We start from the raw sequence: 27,322 nt of genomic DNA on the forward strand, positions 1-27,322 counted from the left end.
CATGGGGGTCTCATGGGAATCAAAGGGGGTTCAGCAGAGGCAGGGATGGGGTGAGGGATGGGGTTCATGCAGCTACCTCGGGTGCAGGTGCCAGTCATGACAGTGGCTCCTGTCACTGCTGCCAAGGAGCACCAATGAGATGTGGGAAGAGAAAAGAGTCATTAGTGACACAGTCTGGGCCTGGAGTTTTCCTTATTGGGAGATTAACTGTAAATTCAAATTTCTTCAGTAAGTATAGAACTGTTTAGTGACCACTATTATCACATTTTCTCTAAAATTTGCTAGAATTTATAGTACTGTTCTGCCACACCTGTAATGCTCTTTATCCTGTTCATTGTAGAAACTGACCATTTTATGAACCTTTTAAATTAACCTTTTATCTCTGATTTTCGCTCATTTATTTTTCAGTACTGAGGATTGAAGCAGAGACACTCTAAACTGAGTTACACCCCCAGCTCTTTCAGTTTTATTTTGAGACAGCGTCTTGCTCCTGCTTTAGTCTCTACAGTATCTGGGATTACAGGCATGTGCCACTGTGCCTGTCCTGTTGATCTGTGTCCTGTGCCTGTAAGTTGATCTGGCAGTGGGGTGTGATGTTGGGTGGGAACTTGTAGAGGAAAGCAGACTTCAGGTGTAATTTAGTTGAATTTTATGTTTTGAACTAGTCATGAGAGGTTATATTGACTACTGGGGTTGATGATGCATGTCTGTAATCTCAGTGACTTGGAAGCTAAGGCAGAAGGGTTAGAAGTTCAAGGCCAGCCTCAACAAATCAGAAAGACCCTATCTCAGAATAAAAAATAAAGAGAGCTGGGGATATAGCTCAGTGGCAGAGTGCCCCTGTATAAATAAATAAATAAATAAATAAATAAATAAATAAATAAATAAATAGAAAGAAAAATAAATAAATAGAAAAGAAAAAAGAAATTATACTGTCCGCTATGTCACAGACATCAATAGATAAAAGTGGCTAAGATGATGGGAGTAGGAATCTCCTTCACTTTGTAAATGAATGCAGCTGTGAAACAATCCTGACAGAGATCATCCTATGCAAATTATAACAAGGACTACAAAACAATTACAGATAACTCAATGCTGTGTTCTACTTATACCAAATATCAAGGCATTTATTTAATCCCTTAGAGACAGAACAGAGTGATACAAAAGTTCATGAATACAGATTGCCCTGTGCTTACTGGCACTGTCCAAAGAGGAGGCCTGCATCAACGTCTGTTTCAGAAGAGATGACATGCGGGTCCAGGAGAAGGGAGCTTCATCGCCACCCAAGGGCTGGTGAGGCAACTCAGCTGCAATCTAGTTAGCCCAGTCAGCTCCATGGGACCGTTAGCTAAGCAACTCCTTACTCTCAGAGAGGACAGGCTTCTTTCTGGCAGTGTGTGAGAAGGGACAATGGTAACTGAGGACTGGCAGAGACCACATGAGCTGCACATAAGGAACAGCAGAAAGCGGACAGGGCCTTCCAACCACACAGGGTGACTTATAGAGCCTGGGCAACAGTTGATCTTGCTCCTGGTCCAGGATGATACAGCCAGTAATAGGGCTTCTTGGAGGTGTGTGGCTGACCCAGAGGTAGCTTAAGATTTTGCAAACATTTTGTTTTCTGTTACTGAAGAGGGGTTCGGTAATATCTGCAAGCCTGTTTATGTTTGTAACAGACAATAATAGACTCCAGGGCCATAAACGTGAAACACACACACACCCTTTCATATTTGTTATAATTTCTACTGCATTGTTAAAATACAAAGACAAAATATTAATATCTGGAATATGAAATCTTGATATCAGTCTGTGTCCTTGAGGCACAGGTACCAGGGCTAATGCTCTCACAATCTTAGTGCTCATTATTTAACACAACACAGAAAACAAACCACCTTAAGGCTGGATATGGTGGTACAGGCCCATTATCCTTCTATCTGCGAGGCTGAGGCAGGAGGATCATAAGGCCATCCCAGGCAGTTTAGCAAGACCTGTTTCACAATTAAAAAGAAAAAAAATATAAGAAAGGCTGGCAATATAGCTCGGTGGTGGAGCTCCCCAAGTAGTGTGCTCGGGTATGCCCCACACACTCAATAGCAACTCAAGGATGTTAATAAAGGGGCAATCTACAGACATCTCCAAAATGAAACCAAACCAATGGTGGCACCCAGAGCTGTATTCACCCTAGATCTGAGGGCAAGGAGAAGGAGAGCTTAGGAAATCTTTAACCAAAGAGGGGCCACAGCCAGAAAGGCTGTGAACTGGAAAGCTAAGCCAGTGTCCAGCAGGGAGTGAGGAGGGCACAGAGGGTCCCTGCCCTCCATCCCGATCTGCTCCTGGTACCTTACACTGTTCAAACATGAGAAGAAAAACCAGTGGAGTCATCCCTAAGACAAACTCTGGGGTGCAAAGGAGAAGGAGCAATGGGCCTGGAGAGACAGAAAGCAACCAGCATGTGAACATCTAGGACTTAAGACTCCCGAGTGTGGCTGCTGAAGGGGACTTACCCTGAGCCCCGGGAACAGCTTCCCACTTGGTTGATGGGGTCCATTCAACTACCCTTTCCCCCAAGCACTGGGGACCCAGCCCAGGGTTGCTCTCACACTGAGCCAGCCCTTTTTCTTCTCAGAGCTTCTGCTCCTCCTGCCTCAGCTTCCTGTACAGCCAGGATCATAGGCATGGCTACTGTGCTCAGCCATATCCAACTGCACTTAAGGGTCACCCACATGCTATGTTGCCAGACACTTATCTTCTCATCATCTCAAACACTCAGAGTCATGATACAGGCTGTGAGGGCCAACTCTCCTCTCAAAGCACTCTGAAGTGCTCTCATCCACCCCTCATCGCCATTCCCAGAACTCTGGGCTCCCTAGACAGATCCACACTTCCATTCTGTACTGTTCTCTGCTTCCCAGGGCTTCCTCAGCATCTCCTATGGGCAGGTCAACCTGTGGAACAAACAATCTTCTGACTCTGAGAAGGATTCATTTTGCCTCCATCATTTATAGATTTTTTTTAAGAGAGAGAGAGAGAGAGAGAGAGAGAGAGAGAGAGAGACAGAGAGACAGAGAGACAGAGAGACAGAGAGACAGAGAGAGATTGATTTTTAATATTTATTTTTTAGTTTTCGGTGGACACAACATCTTTATTTGTATGTGGTGCTGAGGATAGAACCCAGCAATGCATGCCATGCAAGCACGCTTGAACCACATCCCCAGCCCTTATAGATGTTTTTGTTGGAACCAGAACTCTAGGTTGTGGGGTTTGCTGTGGTGCTTTCTTTCAGTAATTTAAGGCAGCTTCCTTATCTTCTTACACAGCCCTGTCTAGAAGCCCTGCTGTGATTTGTTCCTATGTATGATTTCCCTTCTAGGTGCTTTAAAATTGTTGTCTTTTTGCAGGGCCAGGGAGGGAACCCAGCACCTCACGTCAGGCCAGCTCTTTTCCACTGAGCTACAACCCAGCCTTTCACTAAATTTTACTTGGAAACAGAGTAGCTTGATATAGGGCTAGTCAGTCCTCTGCTAAAACAGGGCTTCTGAGAGCCCGCCTGCTGCTACATGGTGACCAGCCATTCGTCTCTGGCCAGTTCCCACTTGAATTGCCCCTGCCTTGCACAGCTCCAGCTGTTCCCAGGTTTCCTACACATGTATAAATCCTTACTCATCCAAAGGAGTTGGGGATCCCTCAGACAGCCCCTCTCTGTTAAGCACACCTCCACATCTTCCCTGCAAACTCCAGCTATTGTGGCCCTGTGGGAATCCTTCCCTTCTCACCAGCAAGGCTATTCTTGGCCCCTTCCCTGTGTGGCCACCTGGAAACTGCCACTGTAGTAGGCTGGGTGACCATGAGTCAGCTCCATCTGACTGGGACCACAGACCACGTGTCATGTCAAGAATCATCACTGGCCAAGATATGGAATCAATCAGGTGTCTGTTGCTGGATGAATAAAGAAAATATGGTATATGTGCACAACAGGATATCATTCAGACATAAAATAATGGAAATGCTGCTTTTGTTTGCAACAATGAGGTTGGAACTGGAGGTCCCCAAGTAAGTGAAATGTGTCAGGCATTGAGCAACAATACCACGTGCAGAAGCCAAGTCCAACCTCAAGGGAGCAGAGACCAGCCAAAATACATTCCCAGACGCTGGGAAACAGTGGAGGTAGGGAAGCCAAGAGAGGGTAGCCAATGGGCCCATGTATGTAGCTGGACAGGAGTACTGACTTCTGACATTCTGAAACACAGTAGGTTGACTATGGTTGGGAACAGTTATCCCTGGTTTGCAGAATTGTGATGGAAACCATGGACACTCTACCACTGAGCCACAGCCCAGCCTTTTTCATTTTTTAACTGTGGGACCCAGGCTGGCCTAAACTTGTGATCTTCTTGCCTCAGCCTCTCAAGATCCTGGATAACAGGTGTGCACTACTGCACCCAGCAACAATTAGCAATACAAATATTTCAAAATAACTAATGAATAGGATCCTGAATATTCTCAACACAAGAAATGTAAAGCTGAGCTAACAGATAGATGCCAATTACAGATATGCCTGACCTGACCATTACACACTGTATCCACACTGTAAAGCCATACTGAAACCCACAAAAACATACAGTTACTATGTATCAATTAAAAACATAAATTAAAAAAAGAAAAAGTCTTTTTACATATAGCTGTTGAAGGTAGGAGCATGCTCTGATCCTGGTTACTCCACCACACACAATAGAGAAGTCTTTACCCTTCAGCAGACATGTCTGTCTGAGACTGACAGCTGTTTGTAATGATTCCTACACAACAGACACAGTTTCCTGGCAGAATTACTTCAAAGACCCTTGGACACCAGGACTCCTCACGTAGACTCTCAAGACACAACGTCCAGCACCTCCTTTCTGATGACACATCTGAATCCTGAGGAGTTTGCTCCCCCAGGTTTCCCTGTTGAAGTCTCTAAACATGAATCCCTGTGACCTCTGACAGAGGGTGCTGCCAATCTCACTTCCACCTTGGCTTGTCCTCACAGGGGTGCCCCAGGGAATCTTTTGGGAGAAGGCTTTTGCACAACATCTGCTTTTCAAACACTAGAAAGCTCTCGTGACTTAACTCCCTGCTAGCATGTTTCCAGCAGCTGCTATCTCAACTGGAGTCTCTCCTACATGTCCTCAGTGGGGACATCTGACAGCAGGCAGGGGTTGGCCCTTGCTGCACTCACGTGGCGTTGGTTCTGCGTGGTCTTTCTGGTGCAATGTGAGCTGCAACCTGCTGCTGAAGCTGCTACCACACTCGCTGCGTGCACAGCCTCTGCCTGCTGTGTGGCTCCTCTGGTGCCTCATGAGATGGGACTTTCTGGTGAATGATTTCCCACATTCGGCACACTCGTAGGGTCTCTCTCCTGTGTGAATTCGCTGATGGATGATGAGCTGTGCTTTCTCAAAGAAAGCTTTTGCACAATCACTGCACCCGTGGGTTTTCTCTCCTGTGTGGTTTCTCTGATGTTTAATGAGCTGCACCTTCTGAACAAAGGCTTTCCCACATTCGCTGCATTCATAGGGCTTTTCCCCCGTGTGGATCCTCTGGTGCCTGAGCAGTTGTGGCTTCCAGGCAAACGCTTTCCTGCACTCACTGCATTCAAAGGGCCTCTCTCCAGTGTGAGTTCTCTGATGGTGAGTGAGACTGGACTTCTCGCTGAAGGCTTTCCCACACTCACTGCATTTGTAGGGCTTCTCGCCAGTGTGTGTTCTCTGATGCGATATCAGGCTTGACTTCTGGGTGAAGGCCTTCCCACACTCACTGCAGCCATATGGTTTCTCACCAGTGTGAGTTCTCTGGTGGGTTAGGAGCTGCGACTTTCCAAAGAAGGTCTTCCCACATTCCACGCAGCCATAGGGCTTCTCTCCAGAGTGAACTTTCTGATGCCGCATCAGCTCTGACTTCTTGAAGAAGGCCTCTTCACAATCGCGGCATCGATGGCTCTTCTCCCCCGTGTGGATTATCTGATGCTTGATAAGCTGCGGCTTTCGGATGAAAGCTTCACCACATTCCCTGCATGCATAGGGCTTCTCTCCTGTGTGAATTCTCTGATGCCTAATGAGGAGTGAGTTCCTGCTGAAGGCTTTTTTACACTCACTACACACATAAGGTTTCTTGCCAGTATGAGACCGCTGATGAGTGATGAGCTGAGACCTCCAAAAGAAAGCTTTCCCACAATCACTACATTTATAAGGTTTCTCTCCTGTGTGCACCCTCTGATGTGTGATGAGCTTCACTTTCTGGGAGAAAGCCTTTCCACAGTCACTGCAGCTATAGGGCTTCTCTACTGCATGAGCCAACTGATGCCTTTTGAGCTGGGACTTCCTGCTGAAGGCCTTTCCACACTCACTGCACCCGTAGGGCTTCTCTCCAGTGTGAGTTCTCTGATGTAGCATGAGCAGGGACTTCCTGCTGAAAGCCTTCTGACACTCGCCACACCCGTAGGGCCTTTCCCCTGAATGTGTCCGCTGGTGCACAGTGAGCAAGGACTTCTGTGAGAAGGCCTTCCCACACTCACTGCAAAGATAGGGCTTCTCTCCTGTGTGAGTTCTCTGGTGAATGGTCAGCTGTGACTTCCTATGGAAAACTCTGCCACACTCCAAGCACAAGCAGACTCCCGTGTGTGTCCCACAAGCCTCGTTGCTGCTGGTTCTTCTGTGTTTCTTGTCATCACAGTATTGTACCTCTCCACAGGCTCTGTCAGGTTTCACACAAAACAGTAACTCCTTGCTGAGCTCATCAAATTTCTTTTTGCCACAGTTATTTTTTGGAATAAGAAAATCAAAAGGATGTTTCAAACTTTTTTCACCTCTGCCACATTTATGAAGTCTCATTCCTAAGTGAACAAAGTTCATGCTTGAATTAAATATTTTCCCCAAAACATCACATCCATGGCCTTTCTCCATACTTTTAAGCTTGTCTTGATTATCTTGATGACATATTTTAGAATCACTGTCTAGCCAGATTTCTAAAAAGAGGGAAAAAAGAACCACACTGTGTAACTTCCTCAGTCACTATACTCATGAACATAGCGAGACCCACAAATACTCTCTATGTACTGGGCACTGACATATTTAATGGAAATGGGAACCAGTGTTAGAATTACAAAGGTCAAAATTATGCAGTAATCTGCAATTTTCTACTTTATGCCTGGAACTTTGTTAGCTGTAGATTATGAAAAAAGACAAGAACAAAACCATCAGAGAGACTCATGATACGCTGAAAATGGGAACAGCAAAAGAGCAAGTCGGCACAAGAGAAGATGAACTTGGTCTGAGAAGAGCACAGGTGGGATGTCCTTCACTCTGGACAGCACTGATGTCTGTGCCACTGCTGCACTGAAAACCTCTCTGTGCCAGACAGCCACCTGGCTGTCACCTCCAGGACCCCTCCACCACTGGCACCACTTTCTGGTGATAATTTCAAGAATTCTCCAGAGCTCATGTGAACACTTTTATCTGATGCATGTTGACATTCAGACCCTTTTAACTGGATCTATAACTGAATCATAATCTACATATAAAATCTACATAATGGTATAAATTGAAATTATTCCAAACCATAAGAACTTTCCTATATAACCTTAGTACAGCTTTTTCCATCCTACAGGTATATGTACTTGTGATTTCCACCACATGGCTGCTTGATGAATATTTGGAGTGATCTTTTAAAGGTCTGCTGACTGTTGATGACATTGTTTATAGCAACTGGGAGGCAAGATTCCCAGGAGGTACTCTGCAAGATGAAATATTTGGTGAGATTCCAAATGTAAAGCAAGTACTCTTTTTTCTTAAGAATACTTTTTGTGAGGCATCTCCTCTAATTCTCAGACATCAGAATTTCAGGGGAAGAGCCACTTAGAGCTGCTGATGTGGAGGAGAATGAGAATGCTTAATGTTTCGTGCATGAGTAATGTTCACACAGTTCACTGAGAGGAGAGAAAACAGAAAGACCTCTGGAGACCAGAATCAAGAGTCACAAGCAGACACATGGAGGGGGAGAGTTTAAGAGCAAGTTGCTCTTTAAAATATAAGAAGAAATAATAATTTCAAATTAAGATCAAGAAGCAGTGTTAAGAAGTATATTTATTCAAATTAATAAGCAACCTGATATCAAGCAATAATAGAGTAGTTCACCTATGTATTTAAAGGTTTAGATATTCAATTGTATCAAAAAATCTTAAAGGAAATAAAAACATGTCATTTGGGAAGACAGGTGGACTACTGCTAGTGTTATACCACAGAACATATATGTTTCTCCATTCTGTTTCTGCCATGTGACCCCCATTACATCCTGTTTCCAAAATGACCTACTTCCTAACTGGGAGTCCAGCTTCCAATTCTAGCCTCTACTCAGCATCTAGTCACCTTTAAAAATGTAATTAGAAGCCAGGCGCAGTGGCTATACCCTGTAATCCCAGTGGCTCAGGTGGCTGAGGCAGGAGGATCATGAATTCAAAACCAACCTCAGCAATGTCAAGGTGCTAAGCAACTCAGTGAGATCCTGTCTCTAAATAAAATACAAAATAGGGCTGGGGATGTGGCTCAGTGGTTGAGTGCCCCTGAGTTCAACCCCCAGAACACCCTCCCACCAAAAACAATGTAACCAGGCCTTTTCATCCTCCTGCTTGAAAACTTTTTTTTTTTTTTTAAAGAGAGAGTGAGAGAGAGGGACAGAGAGAGAGAATTTTAACATTTATTTATTTTTTCTTAGTTCTCGGCGGACACAACATCTTTGTTGGTATATGGTGCTGCTGAGGATCGAACCCGGGCTGCACGCATGCTAGGCGAGCGCGCTACCGCTTGAGCCACCTCCCCAGCCCCCCTGCTTGAAAACTTTTTGATGCATGTCCTGTATGACTGGTTTGCTCTAACCACTTCAATTTTATTTCACAATATTCTCATTTTTTTTTTATCACAAAGACATTTTTTGTCATGGGTCCTCTGCATGTTCCATTCCTTACATTTAGCATGCTCTTCCCAGTTTTCCAGCAGGCCTGGCTCATTCAAATGTAAACATCACTTTGACAGCACACTAACAAACATCCTGTTTATTTTATGCATAGTACTTATCAAGTTGATGATCCTCTACTTCTGTTTCTCCCTGTAGAATGTCAACTCCATGAGGGTTAGGGTAGGTGGTAGCTCCCACTGGTACTTTACTAGCTCACAGTGCAGTACATAGTTACCTCGATGTGTGGGGAGGAACACACTTGCTGAGTGCTAGAGCAGCTCCTTCCTGTAGCTCTGAATCTGATCATGAACGCTATATTCAATTATTGAATGCCATACAGTTCTGTATTTTCTTTTATGTTAAATTCTATGCTCCTGCATGGTTATTTCATGACTCTTATTTCCTTCTGAGTCCTCTCATTCCATATAACAGTGGCGGTTCTAAATTTTTAAAAAAATATATTTATTTTTTAGTTTTCTTTTAGGTGGACATAATATCTTTATTTTATTTTTACGTGGTGCTGAGACTTGAACCCAGTGCCTCATGCATGCTAGGTGAGCATGCTACTACTTGAGCCACATCCCTAGCCCTGTTGGTTCTAAATTAATGGGGGAATGTGAACTCTATCACTGCAGTTTTCCCAGACTCTACATACCCAGACCCGCTAGCCCCCACAGGAAGGGCCTAGACCTAGACATTCTGAAGTACTTTCCAGCATAGGTTAATACACAAGTAAAATGGAAACCCTTCTACTGAACAGATATTTGATAAGAAAGCTCCTGATGGGCACAGTGGCACACATCTGTAACCCCAGTGACTCGAGAGGCTAAGTCTGGATGATCGCAAGTTCAAAGACAGACTCAGCAACTTGGTGAGGCCCTTAGCAATGCAGCAAGACCCTATCTCAAAATAAAAATAAAAATAATAAAAAGGGGTGGGTATGTGGTCAAGCACCCTGGGGTTCAATCCCCACACTAGAAAAAAGAAAAAGAAAAATGCTAGTTGGGTGTGGTGGCGCCACTTTGATCTCAGTGACTTGGGAGGCTGAGGCAGGAAGGTCGCAAGTTTAAGATAAGCCTGGGCAACTTAGCAAAACCCTATCTCAAAAACATAAAAAGGCTGGGAATGTACCTCAGTGGTAGAGAAACCATGAGTTCAATCCCCAATACTAAAAACAAAAAAGAAAGAAAAGGAAAGATCCTTTTTACCTGCCTCCATAATAATGAACAAATAAAATATTAATAATTGTACCATAAATTTCACATAGAACAGAGATCAGTAAATTCCTGGCCATCTCTCTAACCTTAAGCCTAACAGTTTAAGGAATCCCAGTCAAGTCTGAACAGGCCTCAGATCCTATAATATAGGTGCTCAGCAGGCAAGGGCTTCAGATAAGCTGGAAGTCAAGGAGCATCCACTGGGGGGCGGGGGAGAAGCTCAACCAGAGGAGAGCAGTGTCTATGTGGGGAGAGCACACCCCCACCAAAGGCTCAGAAGCAGAGAGAAACATGGGGGACACTGAGGAAGAGACTCGTCTAAATGCTCTGGGTACAGAAGAGGCACAGAAGAGGGGCTTAGTCAAGCTCTGCCATGTTCTGCTATTCTCCAGTGTAAATGGAGCTTAACAATCCACAGCAGGGCAGAGGTACCAACATACAAACCCAGAGGCCCACGCATGCTAGGCGAGCATGGACACACAGCCTGCAAGGGGAGGACTGAAGCCCGCTGAGAGGCTTCAAAGGCAGGGCTGCAGCGGAGGCAGGAGGCATCCCCTGGCTGTGTCAGTGCTCAGCTCTGCTCCACACCACTTGCTCTGCCTTCCACTCTGTCTTTGCTGTAAGACACACAAGGAACCCTACCGAGATGTGAGCATGCTGTCTTTGAGCATATGGAGCCTGATCATCTTTGTATATGATGATTGGCACCCTTGAAGCTAGTTCTCTGAAACCCCTGGGGATCTTATTTGCCTGTTGTCAACTGTGCTGTGCCTGCACAGGCACTTTGTTACTAAGTTACAAGCTGAGACAGAGGCATTTATGGAGCAGAAGACTCCTGGTATGGAAAAGCACATAGACAGAGATCATCTGGGCAATGGTATCTGGTACCTGGGAGAGCAGTAATGTCATTTGTTAGTTCAAAGTTTCCTTCATACTTTTAAATTAAATGAGAAGCCTTGTAAAAAAATCAATAATGACATACCTATTAAATTTCCAAAGGGAAAAAAGCCCAAATTTGTCAAATTAGAGGAAGGAAAGTAATAACTCAAAGAAGTTCTACATTAATATGAACTCAAAAGTGGTCAATGTTATTTAAAGTGAAAAAAAGCGGGTAGAGTTATGGCTCAGAAGTAGAGTGCTCGTCTAGCATGCATGGGATACTGGGTTTGATCCTCAGCACCACATAAAAAAAAAATAAAGATATTATATCCACCTATAACTAAAAAATAAAATATAAAAAAGTTATGGATTTTTTTTTTTTTTGGTATCGAGGATTGACTGAGGAGGACTTAACCCCTGAGGCACATCACCAGCTCTTTTTTTCTATTTTATTAGAGACAAAGCCTCACTGAGTTTCTTAGGACCTTACTAAATAGCTTAGGCCTTGCTAAATTGCAATTCAGCTCAGCCGCCCAGGCTGCTGGGATTAAAGGCATGTGCCACTGCATCTGGCTAAAAATTATGAATTCTTAAGAAGGAGGACCAAAGCCTACCTCTGTAGGACGACTTGGAAGTGGGAATAAGGAAAGTAGGAATGTAAGGCAGGTAGGAAGAACTCTTTATGCAAGGAAGGAATCCTCAATGAGTGGCCACTGTGTATGTGCTGCACAAGTGGAGAAGGGGCTGGGGTTGTGACTCAGTGGTAGCGTGCTCACCTTGCATGCATGAGGCACTGGGTTCAATCCTCAGCACCACATAAAAAAATAAAGACAATACAGTTCATCAACAACTTAAAAAAAATTAAAATAAATAAACTGCACACAGAGAGGCCAGCAGGCTAGGGAACGGAACAGCAAAGCAAGGATCATGAAGAACTCCTGTCACTACTCTGGAGTCAACTCTATAAAGATTTAGGAATTTCAAACAGTTTATAAGCAACATTTCAAAAGTACTCACCTATTGCCAAAACCCTGAGATTTAATTTAATTCACCGTTTTCAATACATTTCATGATTTCTCACCTGAAACGTTTTGGTGTAGGGTTTCTTCATATACTGTCCATGACTCCTCTTGGTCTAGCTTGAAAACGGCATCAGGTTTAATGATTTGATAACCTGGAGATTGGAAGGAGGCGACATGGACCCAGCTGCCTGAGCTGGAGTCCCTTGAGAAATGTCTTATTACAAATGCTCTGAAATAATAAGAGACTAAACACCTTTCAATTTGGTGTTGGAATCAAGGAATCTCTGTCATCTGAAATGCATATGCAATCAGTGAACACCCCAGAGGCCCGGTTGGACACAGCCAATCACAGAAGGGCACCTCACCCAGGAAGAGCAGGCTGCTGTAGTTCTCCAGCATTACATCTCTGTACAGGCTCCTCTGAGTGGGGTTAAGCAGCTGCCACTCCTCCCATGTGAAGTCCACAGCCACATCCTCAAACGATATCTGAAAAGCACAATCCCGGCAAGTCTGCAGTGGTCCCACAAGGCTGTGCGGAACACAGGCTCTCCTCTGTGTGTGACAGTAGCCTTGGGCACAGTACTTTGTGCATCTTCCCCTCCTGACTCACTTCCATGGAACAGAAGGGCACAGAGTGGATGCCACTTCCAGATTAGGTTATCAGAGACTGATTCCCTACTGGGAGCTTGCTCCTCCTCTCCCTGGGGGAGGGGTATGGCAGCCATGTTGAGAGACCCAGGTGGTGTGCCTAAAATGGACCATCTCCTCCAGCACCTCCAGAACCCTGGCAGGTCCCAAGCCACAGTGGTGTGAGGTGAATGCCTCCTGGTTTCAGCCACTGAGGTTTGGGGTGATTTGTTGTCAGCAATGGGTAATTAATAGGACACCCTAACACTGCATTATGCTTTGAAAGAGAAAGAAAAATGCCGCTCAACTACTCATCATGGTGAGTGCATTCATCCATCTACTCATCCAGGAATCAGAAACTAGAAGAGGTTGTCTCTAAGTAAGCACAGTGGTTCTCAAAGAAGTGTCATGGGTATCTCAACTGAGCGGGAAAGCCCCAGGGCATGAAGACGTGTGCCTGGTCTGCCCTTCAGGGTGACAACAGCACCTCGGCCTCTGTGAGGACCAAGCCACTACTCCTTCCAGAGGCAGCTCTGCCTCCAAGTCAGAACGACCAGCCAGCTCTTTCAGGTATCTTGTAAAACACAAATGTTGAACAGTTAGAAACTAACAGGCACTAAAATATGAAGATGAGTGGGAAAAAAACTCAGGTTTTCAACACCCTTTAGACGCTCAGCAGAGACAGTGAGGTGAACAGGGCTATGAAGCAAGTGTGTGCAAGGGAGGAGACAAAATGGCCTGAGCACCGCATGTGAGGTCACTACCAGGTTAGGCTCTTCAGGGACTGGCAGGCCCCTGAGAGGTCTTGAGAGGACAATGGGAAGGGACTTCCCACAGGCAGCAGCAGGAGCGAAGCCATGAAAACAAGTGTGTTTCCCAGGCTGTCAGGAGTCCAGGAACACAGGGAGAATGGTGGGTGACCCAGTCTCTTTCAAAGTGAAAGCTGAGGCCAAAGCAGGCAGAGGCCCACATTGGTCTGGGGTGAATGTGAGCATGTGTGCCACAGGAGCTACAGAAGGTAAGAGTAAAGAAGCAAAGCATGGAGCAAGCCCAAGAACAGAGACCTGCTAGCTTACTTTCCCTGGTAAAGCTGGAACAAGAAAAGGGTCACTTGGCTTTTGACTGATGAAAAATAACATCAAAAATTAATTTCTTGGGCTGGGGCTATAGCTCAGTGGCAGAGCACTTGCCTCGCTTGTGTGAGGCACTGGGTTCGATCTTAGCACCACATAAAATTCAACAAATAAAATAAAGGCATTCTGTTCATCTACAACTACAAAAAATTAAAAAAGAAAGAAAGAAAATTAATCTTTTGCCTCAAATCTTAGTGCTACACGGAAGGGTGAAAAACTGTCTCCTGAGAACTCACAACAACAAGCTAGACTTATGTGGGTGCATAATCTAAGTACACAGAACAGGTGTGCTTTGCAAAGACCTCAATCAGAAAGAAAGTGGCTTTAAATGGCAGTACATCAGGCCTCTGCAGAGTCAAATATACATACTATCTAGAGAAAGGAATACAGATGCTTCTTGAAACAAAGCATGAGGAAAAATGAGTGCAGAGTGTACAAAGAAACAAAGCATCATGACTGAGATACATCTTCAAAACCAAAGTTCAGACCCATTAGGATATATGAAATAAATGCTGGGGTTGTGGCTCAGTGGTAGAGCACCTGCCCAGTATGTGTAAGGCACTAGGTTCAATCCTCAGCACCACATTAAAAAAAATTATTACATCCATCTGCAACTAAAAATTAAAATAAAATAAATATCCATATTTCATTCAGAAAAACAGAAAAGGTCAATGAAAATGTGAAACAGGACCAAAAGGGCTATGTGCATTGGCACATACTTGTGATCCCAGCAACTCAGGAGATTGAGGCAGGGGGATCACAAGTTTGAGGCCAGTCTCAGCAACTTAGCAAGATACTGTCTAAAAATAAAAATAAAACAGGCTGTGGATGAAGCTCAGTGGTAGAGCACCCCTGGTTCAATCCCCAGAACCAAAAGGGGGAAAAAGAGAAAGAGAGAGAGAGAGAGAGAGAGAGAGAGAGAGAGAGAGAGAGAGAGAGAGAGAGAGAGAGAGAGAGAGAGAAGGCTATACAACTGAGTATGCAGATCTGATGAAGAACTAAACAGAATCCTAGAAATAAAGTATGGGTATGAAATGAAGAAATCAGCGTATAGTACACCAGATGCAAAGATGTGGGGGCTGGGGGGGTGATAGATCAGAAGAAGCTCATAGTGAGACAAAGTCACAGAAATGGAATATATAAAGCAACCCAGATTATAGCTGACTACAGTGTTACATGTTAATGACAAAAACAGTTTGAACATAAAAGTTTAAAAAAAGGTAGCAACAAATAAACAATAAGCAGCTGGCATGGCTTTTTTAACAAAGGCAGTAGACCTCAAGAAAAACATTATTAGACACTGCAGAAAAAGGAGGATTATCAAATATAATGAACACTTCAAATGGTAAAGGGTTAATTCTCAAAGAAGACACGTTGACTCTGAATGTGTATGCACCTAAAAATGGACACAACGACAGAAGTCAGCACTCTTTTCTGAGGAATGGACATGATATGCAGTCAGAAAATCGGGAAGGATGCAGATGGCCTGAACAGCTGTTGGGTCAACTTGACCTAATGACTCTTTAACTCATTTTTTAAAAAATTTTTTTAGTTGTAGTTGGACACAATACCTTTGTTTTATTTATTTATACGCGGTGCTGAGGATCAAACCCAGGGCCTCGCATGTGCTAGGCGCGCTACAACCCCAGTCTGACTCTTAACTCTTAACTGAGAACACAGCCCACAAGAGCTAAGCAAACACCCCATAGTGTATGCACATAGTGCCATAAGGCAACCCATAACTATTTTTTGAAATAAATCAAACAAAGTATGTTCTTGGACTATGACAAAATTAACTAAAAATCAATAACATGTATCTAGAACATTTCCAAAGCCATATGAATGTGAATAAGCCACAGGTTGAATGGGAAATTATCGGGATATTATGAAAATAGTCTAAACTAAATGAAAATGAAAAGACAACTTGTCAAATTTTGTGGGATATAGTTAAAACAATGCTTACATGAAATTTTATTAGAAAAATACTCATATATTTGAAAAGAAAAAGACCTAAAATCAATATCCCAAATTATCATTTTTAAAAATTAGAAATGTTGGGCTTAGTAGTGCATGCCTATAACCCTAGCAACTCACAAGGCTGAGGCAGGATGATCACAAGTTTGAGGTCAGCTTCAGTAACTTAGCGTGGCCATGAGCAACTTAGTGAGACTCTGTCTCAAAATGAAAAAATACAAATTGCTAGAGGTGTTGCTCAGTGGTTGAGCACTTCTGAATTCAATCCCCAGTACCAAAGGAAAACAAACAAAAACTAGAAATGCTGGGTGTGGTGGTGCACACCTGTGACCCCAGCTACTAGAGAGGCTGAGGCAGGAGGATCACAAGTTCTTCGCCAGCATCAGCAACTTAGTAAGATCATATAACCTAATGTAAAAAAAAAAAAATCAAAATATTTAAAAGGATGGGGATGTAGCTCAATGGTAGAATACAGAACATTTGCACAGCATGCATGAAGCCCTGGGTTCAATCACTAGTACTGCAAAATATCAATCAATCGGGGACTGGAAGAATAGATCAGTGGTAAAGGATATGCTTAGCATGCATGAAGCCCAGGTTTTTATCCCCAGCACCACACACCTATGCACACATACACAAGGAATGTAAACCAAGGGATATAATGGAAATTTCATAACCTAATAAATGATATCTATGGAAAACATACAACTAATAACATATTTTGATGGTGAGACAGAATGCTTCCCCTATAAGGATCAGAAGACAACAGGAAAGGCATCTTGTACTATTCCTATTCAAACTCTGTACTGGAGCCTTAGCTAGTCCAGTATGGAAAAAGAAGCAGAAGGTAAAAAATAAATAAATAAATAAATAAAATAAAATAAAACCCTATTCATAGATGACACATTTGTCCATGTATAAAATGCCAAAAAAAAAAAAAAATCTGTCATGCGTATACGCACTATCTCCTAGAACGGACTAGTGAACTCTGCTGGAAAACAAGAGGCCATTTCACCTGAGCTAGTGGTTTCCTGCACGCCATCAGTGAACAATGGGAACAGAACAGGTCTTATAGGGCCATTTATATCAGCCCCCAAACACAGTCAGGTACCAATATACAGAGAAGGCAACACAGTAACAGTATCTGTGTGTTACTAACTGGTGACAAGAGAAATCAAAGAACATGATATCATGGACAGACACACATTCCATGCTTGGAGATGGAGTGTGGCCGGGTCTTCACTTCTCCCTGAAAATGCCACGGATTTCACACAAAGTAGCAAGTGTTAGCTCAGCGGTAGAGCGCTTGCCTGGCACATGGGAGGCCCTAGGTTCGATCCTCAGCACCACATTAAAAAAAAAAAAAAAAAAAAGAATAAGTAAATAAAATAAAATGTTTGTTTGTTTAAAGTAGCAAGTGGCTCTGCAGGCATTAGCAAGTTGATCCTAATATGCACTTGGAAAGACAAAGGTACTGGATGGCCACATCTGGACAAAGCACTGCACTACAGGACTCCACTTGGTTTTAAGACTCCCCATGGAGCCAGGGTAATTAGGACAGGTGGTAGTGGTAAGGGATAGATGCAAACAGGCCACTGGAACAGAACAGAACCCAGAGATAACCTCACAAACATGCTCTGCTCCAGAGTCCATTCAACAAATGATGCCAGAGCAACTGTGTACCCATGAGCAAAGGGATGAACCTCCACATAGAACTTATGCTTTATGTAAGAACTTATTCAAAGTGCACTGCTGCAATCCCAGCAACCGAGAGGCTGAGGCAGGAGCACTGCAAGTTCAAAGCCAGTCTCAGCAACTTAGCAAGGCCCCGTTTCAAAATTATGAGAAGGAAGTGAGCAAAAGAAGGACTGGACATAGTTGAGTGGTAGAACACCTGCCTAACATGTGCTAGGCCATGGGTTCTGTCCTCATCACTGCAAAACAGGACAAAACAATGAGCAAAAGATCTTCACCAAAAAAGACTGGATGGAAAATAAACACATGAAAAGATGTTTGATGTCATTTGTCAAGGGAAAAATGCAAACTAAAATCATAGTAAGATACTTCTATGTATATAACAAAAGACAAAATGTCACAAAACTGATGGATGCTGGTGAGGATGTGAGCAACAGCAATTTCCACTTGCTATGGTCAGAGTGTAAGATGCACAGCAACCTTGGAAACATGTGGAGACTTTGGCGGCAGCTTATAGAGCTGAACACACTTGCCAGAAAACCCAAAATTCCCACTCCTGGGTATTGACCCAGGTGAACAGAACACTCACGGTCAAACCTACATGCAGAAGAATGCATTATTCCTAAATGCTAGCAGGTGCCAGCAACCACAGTGCCCTTCAACAAGCAGATGCTCAAACAGCTGGTGCATCACATAGGCAGACACTGTCCAAGGACAGCACTTGGTGCTAAGGGGCACACCAGCCAGTCCTAAGTCCATGACTGAAGAAGCATTATTGAATGGCTACGTGCTGTTTCTATGTTTTATTTCTTTTAAGAGGGTTCTTGCTATGCTTCCCAGGCTGGTCTTGAACTTGTGGGCAGAAGTGATCCTCCCACCTCAACCTCCCAAGTAGCTAGGACTACAGGCATGCTCCCCCATGCCCAGCTGATTTACATACTTTCAATTCCATTCGCGTGACATTCTGGAAAAGGAAAAACTATGCCATGAACCAGACTGTATACAACAGACAGACCAACTGACTCAAGACTGAGGAGTACACAAAGATGAGGGGTGCCTTCTGGTAAAGGGACAGCACAGGGGCCTCCTGTTCAGGGCTCCTCTGCAGTGGCATGATTTGGCTCCATACCTGTTGCATGGACCCGACCTAACTGGCATGCCATCTCAGGGGAAGGGGCACTTGCTTGGGCTCCTGCCTGTACCATCTCAGAGGTAAGGGATGGTGCTGCCCTTGCTCTCTGGGAGGCTTGTGGCTTTCCCTGAAGACTCTGATGCTTCGCAGCTCAGCTAGACCAGCTCAGCTGAGCTCCCAGCATACAAGTGAACTTCAAAACTAAGAAAACATGAAACTTTTTGCATATTTATTTGAACAACAAAATTCTTAAGAAAAATTAAGAAAATAAGGAAGAAAAAGAATGAAAGGGAGAGATAAACAAGGTGGTCAAGAACTCCTTTTCCATGAATTAGAGCACAGATACAGCTGGAGGCAGATGCCTGTATGCGCACCTTTGCCAACAGAAGCACAAACATTTTAACCTAAACTATCAAAATTCCAACTGAGAGGACTTATGGGGACCCGGTCAACTCTACCGGGTCCCCATAAGTGACTTAGTGTCCTTCCTGAAACTAGCATCTAGGTAGGATGTGTCCCTGCTTTAGTCTCTGAGGAATGGTGTTCTGTGTTCTTTAGGTTCATTCCCTTAGTTTACACTGAGGAATTTTAAGGAGCTATCCTAGAGCACATGCTATGATGGGTGCCATCCACTAAGCCACTTATCTCAAGAGCCATCACTGCTTCCTCTTGTGTTGCCATCAAGAAATGTGCACTTCTCTCAAACACTTGGTCTGCCTTTTCCTTCCTATGGAGGACACTGTCACTTCTAGTTCTTTTTCTGCTGTAGGCTTTGGGAATGTCTGAGAAAAGCCTGCTGCTCACCTTTGTGACAATGGAGGAACCCGTGTCTTCTTTACCTATCTTCCAACTTTAGGCTTCTGTATGGCTCTATATATTTAATAAATATAAAATTTGTGCTACTTTTGACATCTTCTTTCCCAAGTTTATCATTTATCTTTGATTATGACTTAAATGTATTTAGACCTTTCCTGTTTGTTATAAAGTCTCCTGTATACCTCATCACATCCACAGGGGGGGAAAAAACTACTAAAGATAAACAAATAACTCACCTGTGACTCAATCATTTTCTGCTGCTCTCAGGAAACCTGTTGTTTTTGACTTCTGTCTGTTCTGACTCTGGAGAGAGGCCTCTAGTGAAAGATCTGGAAACCAAGACTATATTCTCATTCTTGAGAATCTCACATGAATTCTCTGCTTATCTCACATGAATAGTTTGTTTCTGAGAGCAATGGTCTGTGAATGCAACAGAAATGTCATTTTAGATGAGATCACTGGTCTGGGGACCTAAATCTTAGTTTTTTCTTTCTGGGAACTCAGTCTTGTAAAACCTCAGACTAGATGTTTGGTGGACACAATCAGGGCTGTGGGCTAAGAAATGGGAGGGAGCCTTGGCTTCTGGCATATCTTCTGTACCTGGCCTGCATCTGGGGCACGTCTCTACCACACTGCAGTAACAACCCCAGTGCCTTCCAGGAAGTGCTAGAATGAAGCTGCTCACCTCCTTGGTCCAAGCAAACACCCCCCACAGAAGCAGCACTATGGAAAACTGCTCTGAAGAGACATGAAGGGATTGTGGAAATGCAATGATGATGACTCACTCCTTCTGCAGCAATGTTTCCTGGGGCAGGAATGAATTCATTAATTTAAGTGAAATTATTTGCCTAGATGTTATAAGGCAAAATGCAACTCTTTTGTAGACAGGCAGAATGGTACTCAGGAAGTGACTATTAGATTAAGATGAGGGGCTAGGGATGTAGCTCAGTAGTAGAGTGCTTCCCCACCATGCATGAGGCCTGGGTCAATCCCCATTACTGTAAAACAAACACAAAAAACAACCAATAAAAAAAAAACAGTTTATAAAAGACCACAAGGTACACATCATATCATTTTAGGCAGAATTACAGAAAAATACAGAACAAGATTTAAAATAAGTACAATAAACTAAACAAACACATCCCACATCCTGATGCACACAAACAGAATTTAAGTTTCTTCACGGCCATAGACCAGGTCACTTATGTTCAACCAGATGTAGAATCAGAACCAAAGACTTCAAGGGCTCAGGGTTGTGCAGGAAAATCACTTTCTTCATAAGAGTAATCTTTAAAGGAAATGTTAAAAAAAATCCTACCCCATAAATTCTGGGACAAGAGGGATAGAACCCTACCTCACACAACAAAACTGCTCACCAAAACTGTCCAGCACTTGCAGTCAACACCTGCTGTGTACTCGGGTGCTCCAGGCATGATGGTGTCCATCCCCAAAGTTCCTTTGTGGAAGCAGGCCATAGCAAGCCCACGCTCAGTCTCCATGGCAAGAAGCCTAAAGCCTAGCATGGATGACCAAATGTGGTTAAGGAGTAAGAAGGCTCTTTCCAGAAAACAGGTGAAACTGAGCAAGAAGACGTACAGCATGGGCTCTCTGTCCTGTGTCTCAAATAATACCAAAGGCTGCTGAGGAATGCTGTGGGAAGACCATATCAACCAAGGTCCTCATGCAGAGGGCTGAAGTTGGACATAGCCAGGGACAGAACAGACTATGGGTTATAACTAGCAAGGCGGAAGTTATAGAAGGCAAGACCCTGAAGCCAGGGGGGTCGCTGAAAACTTTTAAAAAGGAAACACTCAAGTAAAAGTAGTTCCTGACCAACAATCACAAGCTACAATGAGAGGCCAGAATACAAAAAATGAGTATGATTATTTAACAGAAGTTACCTGTGAGAGGCTTGTCTGGGCCCACACATGACCAACACCCATTCAGCCCTGCCTCCAGTCCCACAAACATGGGACCCCCACACATCCCTCCCTTAGTGACCACCTAAGAATCCTCCAGCTCCACATCCCAAGACCTCTGCAGATCACAAAACCCAACAGGCCCCTCTGTAAACCTCCATATCACACAATCACTGAACCCCATAAATTCCACTATCACTTGCCCCAGTATCCCCCTCACCCCCACAGAATCTCAATTACCAATTGCACAGCCCCATATTCTCTTCTCAACAGGTCACCCTTCTAGGGCCTTCAGTGACATGCACTGTAGGTTCCTTAGTGACTCTCAGTGGCCTTTTGATAGCTAGTATCTACAATCCTCAACCACTGACCTCAGACTGGCACAGGATTGGCACTGTGTGCCAGGATGACCAGAGATCATGTGGCTCCCTGCCAATGGCAAACAAGCCAGAAAGCTCCAGTTTCCCTCTCATCAACACCCACAGGCCCAACTTCTCCCCCCTCACCCCTCACTCCATGCCTATCACAGACACCTACAGGCATACTAGTCATTCACCCCAACAGGCCCACCCAAACATGAAACCTCATTCATGAGTCACCTGTCAGGTACCAGTCATCTGCGGCCTCCTTGGCTCAAGCTCCTCAGCACTCAACTCCAACCCCCTCAAGTAACAATGCCAATCCATGTAGGGCATAAATCAATGGGACCCAGAGTTTCTCCACACCCCCACCAATGATGACATGCTCAGGACTGGAACTTCAATCAGAGTACCCACACCCTCACTCACTTGCCCTGGTGTTGGCCATTCCCTTATTTTTTATTTTTATTTTTTGTGGAACTGGGAATTGAGCCCAAGGGTACTCTGTCACTGAGCTATATCCCTAGCCTCCTCCTTTCTTTTGCTAAGTTGCTCAGGCTGGCACTGAACTTGTATCCTCCTGCCTCAGCCTCTCAAGCTGCTGGGACTATAGGAGTGTGCCACCACACCTGACTAGTGTGTCAGTAATTCCTAAGTCATACTGGGCTCTCAATCACTTGGTCCCATGGTTGCCACAGAGTCATCCCTATAGCACTGAGGCCCCAATCATAGGCTTACCCAGCCCTTCAACGACTTGTCCATTCACTGACTAAAACCAAGTCAGTGAAATCCCTGTGAGTCTCAGTAAGTCCCAAAGGACGCCAACCACTCTCTCCTCCAGTTTACTTGCCCTCACAGCTGCCCCAGTGTGTTCTCACAGAGCTTCTCATCACTGACATCCCCAGCCTTGCTATCTATCTTTCACTGCTGCTCCAGGTATTGAACCCCAAGGGACACCCAACCCCTTATCCCACAGGGTGCTCCTGCACATTCTCTAATTCATCCCATGTTTGCCCGCCATTCACCGGCAGACTTACAGGCTCTCCTTATGGCCACCCTGCACACAACTGATACTAAGCCGCTCCAACCACTCCAATTACTAGCCCCACTGTTCACTCACAACCCCCACCAAACCAACACTGACTTATATCTACACAGTGCCCCAATTTCTGATGCCTCCATCAAAAAATCCTCAAACACAGCCTAGAGAAGAAACTCAGCCACTCACTTCCCCTAAAACAGCAATCACTAGCAGATAAACAAATCCAGAGTAAGGAGACTTACCTCCCAGGGATTATTATGGGGTAGGAAAAGGGAAATGGGGGACTACAATAGGGAGGATGTGGGGCCCTCAGATCTACACTCATCTTTGCAAGGCAGAAAGCAGTTTCTTTCACAGAAAGAAGTAAAGAAAGTTAGAAAGAATCAGGTGAGGCAAAGTGGGATCAAAGAGTGGGGTGAACAGGATGCAAACCAGAGACTTTCTGCCTGCTGTGAGGAGAGGGCCAAATTTCATGGAACTGGAGGAAAGAACAGTCCATGTTTGGTAACCAGATTTTTTGTCCTGCCTGATCCATGGGGTTCACTAATCACTGCTGAGGCAAAGAATGAAAATGCAGAGGATCCGTGTCTGCCTTATCACAGGCAAACAAGGGCACTCTCGGGACTTACCAAGAACGTGTACAAAAGGAGCTTCTCTGCAGTGAGCCTTTTCCTGGAGATTTCTGAACCTCCGCTGTTTTCCAGGAGCACAGAGCTCAAGTAAAACCCAACGTCTTCACAACCAACAGGACTTCCAGTTAATGAAACACCCAAAACAGATACACCACAAAAGCATCCTTCCCAGCCTGCAAACGAATCACGGGCAACCAGAGTCTTAGTTAACCTACAAAGAAACCCGCTAGACACAGTCGCGGGTCTGCGGATGCACTGGGTCCCAGCACAAAGAACTGACGCCCAAGGGCTACCCAAAGAGTCTCCCACGAGTCTTCCGAGGGCCTTGAACACTCAGCCCTCAATCCCAGACTGCTGTTTTACAGACGCGCCCCTGCCCAACCCTCAGGTGTCTACAGGTTAACTATCCACACACATCCAACAGGCAGGTAAGCCAGAAACCGCGCCGGCCCCGCCACGCCCCGGCCTCGCCCCGGCCCCGCCCCGGCCTCGCCCCGGCCCCGCCACGCCCCCGCCCCGGCCACGCCACGCCCCCGCCACGCCACGCCACGCCCCCGCCACGCCACGCGACACCCACCTCAGGGACACTTATCCACAATCCGTTCCTGGCGGAGCACGCGCTGGGGGCCTCTCGGGGGCTTTTTCGAGCCTGAATCAGAGCAGTTTCTGCATGGGGGTCACGTGGAGTACAGGCCAGACGCCGAGGCCTCCCCACGCTCAGCCTCCGTGCCGCCCGCCCCCACTCCGCTCACCCTGACAGCAGGCCTTACAACGCCCAGGCGGACATGGCCTGACGGCGGAAGTGTCCGGGCAGAACTACATTTCCCAGAATCCTGCTCGCCGGAGCAGGGCTGTACTTCCCAGTCTGAGGCTTTGTTTCCAGGGGTCTCAGGCTGAGTCTGGAAGTTGCCGCTTGCATTATCTAACATTTTAATTTGGGGGTTTTATCATCATGGATTAGTGAGATCTAATATACTCATTTAGACTGCTCTAGAATGTATTAATGAATATATATGCATAGAATTTGTCTATCAAATAATTTAAAATACTTTAAAAAATTAATATATATGTAATTTTAGTTGTTGATGTACTTTTATTTTTTATTTATTTATATGGGGTGCTGAGGATCTAACCCAGTGCTTCACACATGTTAGGCAAGCACTCTGCTACTGAGCCACAATCTCAGCCCCTTAATCTACTTTTATAAATGGTGCGTGAAGCGTTCTTATGTTTGTGTTGATTTCATATGCAAGTTTTCTCTAACTGATATGTAAATGAATCAGTAGCTCCAAAGGTAGACTGTAAGTTATGAGTAGCTTCAGCTTTACTATATTTTTTCAAATAGGTCAACAAAATGGTTATATCAATTATCACTACTGTTGTAGGGAAACCAAGGCAAGGCACCAAAGATAGCAGAAAACAGTTTTATTTGGCTTCATCCAGGTTCAGAGGGCATAGCTTTTGCATAGTTTTATACCTAGCATGGAAGGGGAGGGGCTCAGAAGTTCACAGTCTGCAGAAGTTCACATAAAAGCAGCTTTTTCTCTTTCACTGTTTTGGGCAAGTTAACTCTTCAAGGACAACACCTGAGAAGGGGAGAGCATCTTCTCCCCTTTCTTTGCTCCCCCTGCCAGCTGTTACAATGGAGCCCATTTGTAACTTAAAGTTGTAGACATCTCTGTGAAGTCCCATCTCAAGGCCAGAGGCCTTGTTTGCACATTTCTTCAAAGTACTATACTAGATAAGTTTGTGAAAAACTAGTAAGGGGTGTCCAGCACCTGGAGTGCTGGTATCGTCTTGGCCAGTGGCCAAGTAAAACAGGGCGACAGGAAAATAGGATGTTTATCTACATTGAACTCTTTTGCAGAGACTCTTTTGTTGACAGTCCTAAAATCAGACTGGGTGAAGATTTCTGGAGAAGCCCAGTTAAGTCTTTTCTGTGGAGAAAGAGGGTGCCACTTCACTACCTAGAGAAGAATCCAGGAGTTTCCATTTGTTTACCTCACTATCTACGTTATTATAATGTAATTTTAACTACATTGCCTCTAATCAACTTATTAAGATTATGAAATTTCTTGTGGTCACTTTATTTGAAAAAAGCAGCTTCTCCTACAAATTCTTAAACAAAAATTGTCTTCAGTTTTATCTGTATTCCCCTGCCTCATTCAATATTTATTTAACAGAACACTTTTAGAAAAGATTTTCAGGCAGAAAAGTTTCTTCGTTTGTATTGATAGCTTTGTTACATTATTATTGGACAGAATTGTTTCATCTGTTTTGAACAAAGAGCTCATATATCTGCTATTATTGATGTGCTTCTAGTTATTTCTGTACATCTACTGTATTTTTTCCTTTATGAAGTTGGTTACCATATTTGGTGCACTGATGTTCAAAAATGCTACATAACTCTGTGACTCTCAACTCATAGTACAAAGCATTATTTTTGTATGCCTGCCATGTACAATTTATGCCATTAACATAGCCCAAACATGTTTATGTCTTTCCACTATTTCCAGAATATATTGAATAACAAATTCACAAGCTACACTGCTTACATTGGTTGCAGTTTTCAGAGTATTGGAGGATCTCTTTATAGTCATGCTCCTGGCAATCAATCACAAGTTCTTTATTCCTTTCCAGCCTTTTTTAAAAAAGTTCTTTTCTTTAATTTTTCCATGCCAGTCTTAATTGCTAATATCTTAAACACTCAAGTCAGACATCATACTGTGTGTGTGTGTGTGCGTGTGTGTGTGTGTGTATACGTGCATGCCCACACACTACAAGAAGTGTTAAGTATTAAGGCAGCCACAGGGCAAAGGCACAGAGCACATGCAAATTTATTGCTGTATGTAATCAAATTCAGGTTTTTTAACTGTTGTTTTTGTGGTGCGGGGGCTGAACCCAGGGCCTTATGCATGCCAGGCAGACACTCTACCATAAAGGCACATCCCCAGTCCCTGGTTTTAATAGAACCAACTGAGTTGTGAAAAGAAAGGTTCAGGGTGTCAGCTTGAGGTATCAAGTTGGAGTGGGTTCTGTTTTTGTCACTGGAAGAGAAACTGAACTAGGCTTAAGATTGAGAACAGGGAATTTTTAAATTCATCACTGTGATTTTCCTGGGCAAGGCTGTAACAAATGATCAGGTGATGAGGTCAGGGTGCCCCCATGTCCACGATTGGTAGAGGACTCCTTGTTTTATGGAGCTTATTGTGGTGTATACTAATAAATACAATCAATACGAGTGTAAAATATAGTATAATATTTTGATAAGTGAGATAAGACAATTATAAAGCAAGAACTGCCATAGACAGGCCTCAGACTCCATTTTGCTGCCTTCTTTAAAACACTGTTACAAGAGTTGTTTCTGAGAAACTGAAATAAAGTTGTTTTCTTAAAAAAAAAATTGTCTTTCTGTAATTTGTACTCCACGAATTGTATCCTACTCAGGATGCAGCAGTGGTCTTGGTGAGCTACATCCTGGGTTTGAATGCCCTTGTGGGTCTACACAACTTCGAAATAGATTCTCGCCCGCCAACCTCTACCCAAGTTCAGGATGCGACTGTCTAGCATCTATCTGCTTGAACCCAGGACGGTGGTCAACTGAACTGCAAAGCTAATACTATTTTGGCTTCTGTTTATCACTTGCTTGCTGATTGGAAAATTTCAGTCCTGCCTATTCAATTTCAATGATTGGCTAACTTACATGATGCTAAACAAGTCACTGAGTTGGGGGTCTTTGTGATTATATTTTCTTTGGAGGGACCTGGAAGCTGTTTGAGTCTTTACAGTGGGTGACAGTACCTACCCAGGTAAATAAAGCTCTCTTTTGATTTGAAATTCAGACTTAGGTGCTTTCTGAGGCGTCTCCCCATAACAGGGTTAGGTAAGGGGGT

The 27,322-nt window shown here is 44.2% G+C and overlaps 1 protein-coding gene across 12 annotated transcripts; it reads right to left on the minus strand.

Annotated features, from left to right (window-relative positions):
* Positions 1-1,096: 1,096 nt before the first annotated feature.
* Znf605 (zinc finger protein 605) lies at positions 1,097-24,244 on the minus strand. Of its 12 annotated transcripts, none has more exons than XR_013434941.1 (8): positions 24,007-24,244; positions 23,427-23,602; positions 19,714-20,993; positions 12,466-12,586; positions 12,160-12,252; positions 5,213-6,997; positions 1,893-1,988; positions 1,097-1,387 (listed from the first exon to the last, which is right to left on the minus strand). XR_013434941.1 is itself a non-coding variant. In XM_078039506.1 (8 exons), the coding sequence occupies exons 4-8, from the start codon at positions 19,726-19,728 to the stop codon at positions 1,957-1,959; spliced, it is 2,046 nt and encodes a 681-aa protein (XP_077895632.1). In that variant the 5' UTR covers positions 19,729-19,897; positions 20,163-20,282; positions 23,427-23,602; positions 24,007-24,244; the 3' UTR covers positions 1,097-1,956. The 12 variants fall into 12 exon arrangements, 11 of the variants coding, with proteins under 11 accessions (XP_077895632.1, XP_077895625.1, XP_077895627.1 ...); XM_078039506.1 differs by having other exon boundaries at positions 1,097-1,988; positions 19,714-19,897; positions 20,163-20,282; XM_078039499.1 differs by having other exon boundaries at positions 1,097-1,988; positions 19,714-20,475; positions 20,854-20,993.
* Between the last annotated feature and the right edge of the window lie 3,078 nt (positions 24,245-27,322).

The sequence above is a fragment of the Ictidomys tridecemlineatus genome, chromosome 2 (assembly GCF_052094955.1).
Source record: "Ictidomys tridecemlineatus isolate mIctTri1 chromosome 2, mIctTri1.hap1, whole genome shotgun sequence".
NCBI classification, from domain to species: domain Eukaryota; kingdom Metazoa; phylum Chordata; class Mammalia; order Rodentia; family Sciuridae; genus Ictidomys; species Ictidomys tridecemlineatus.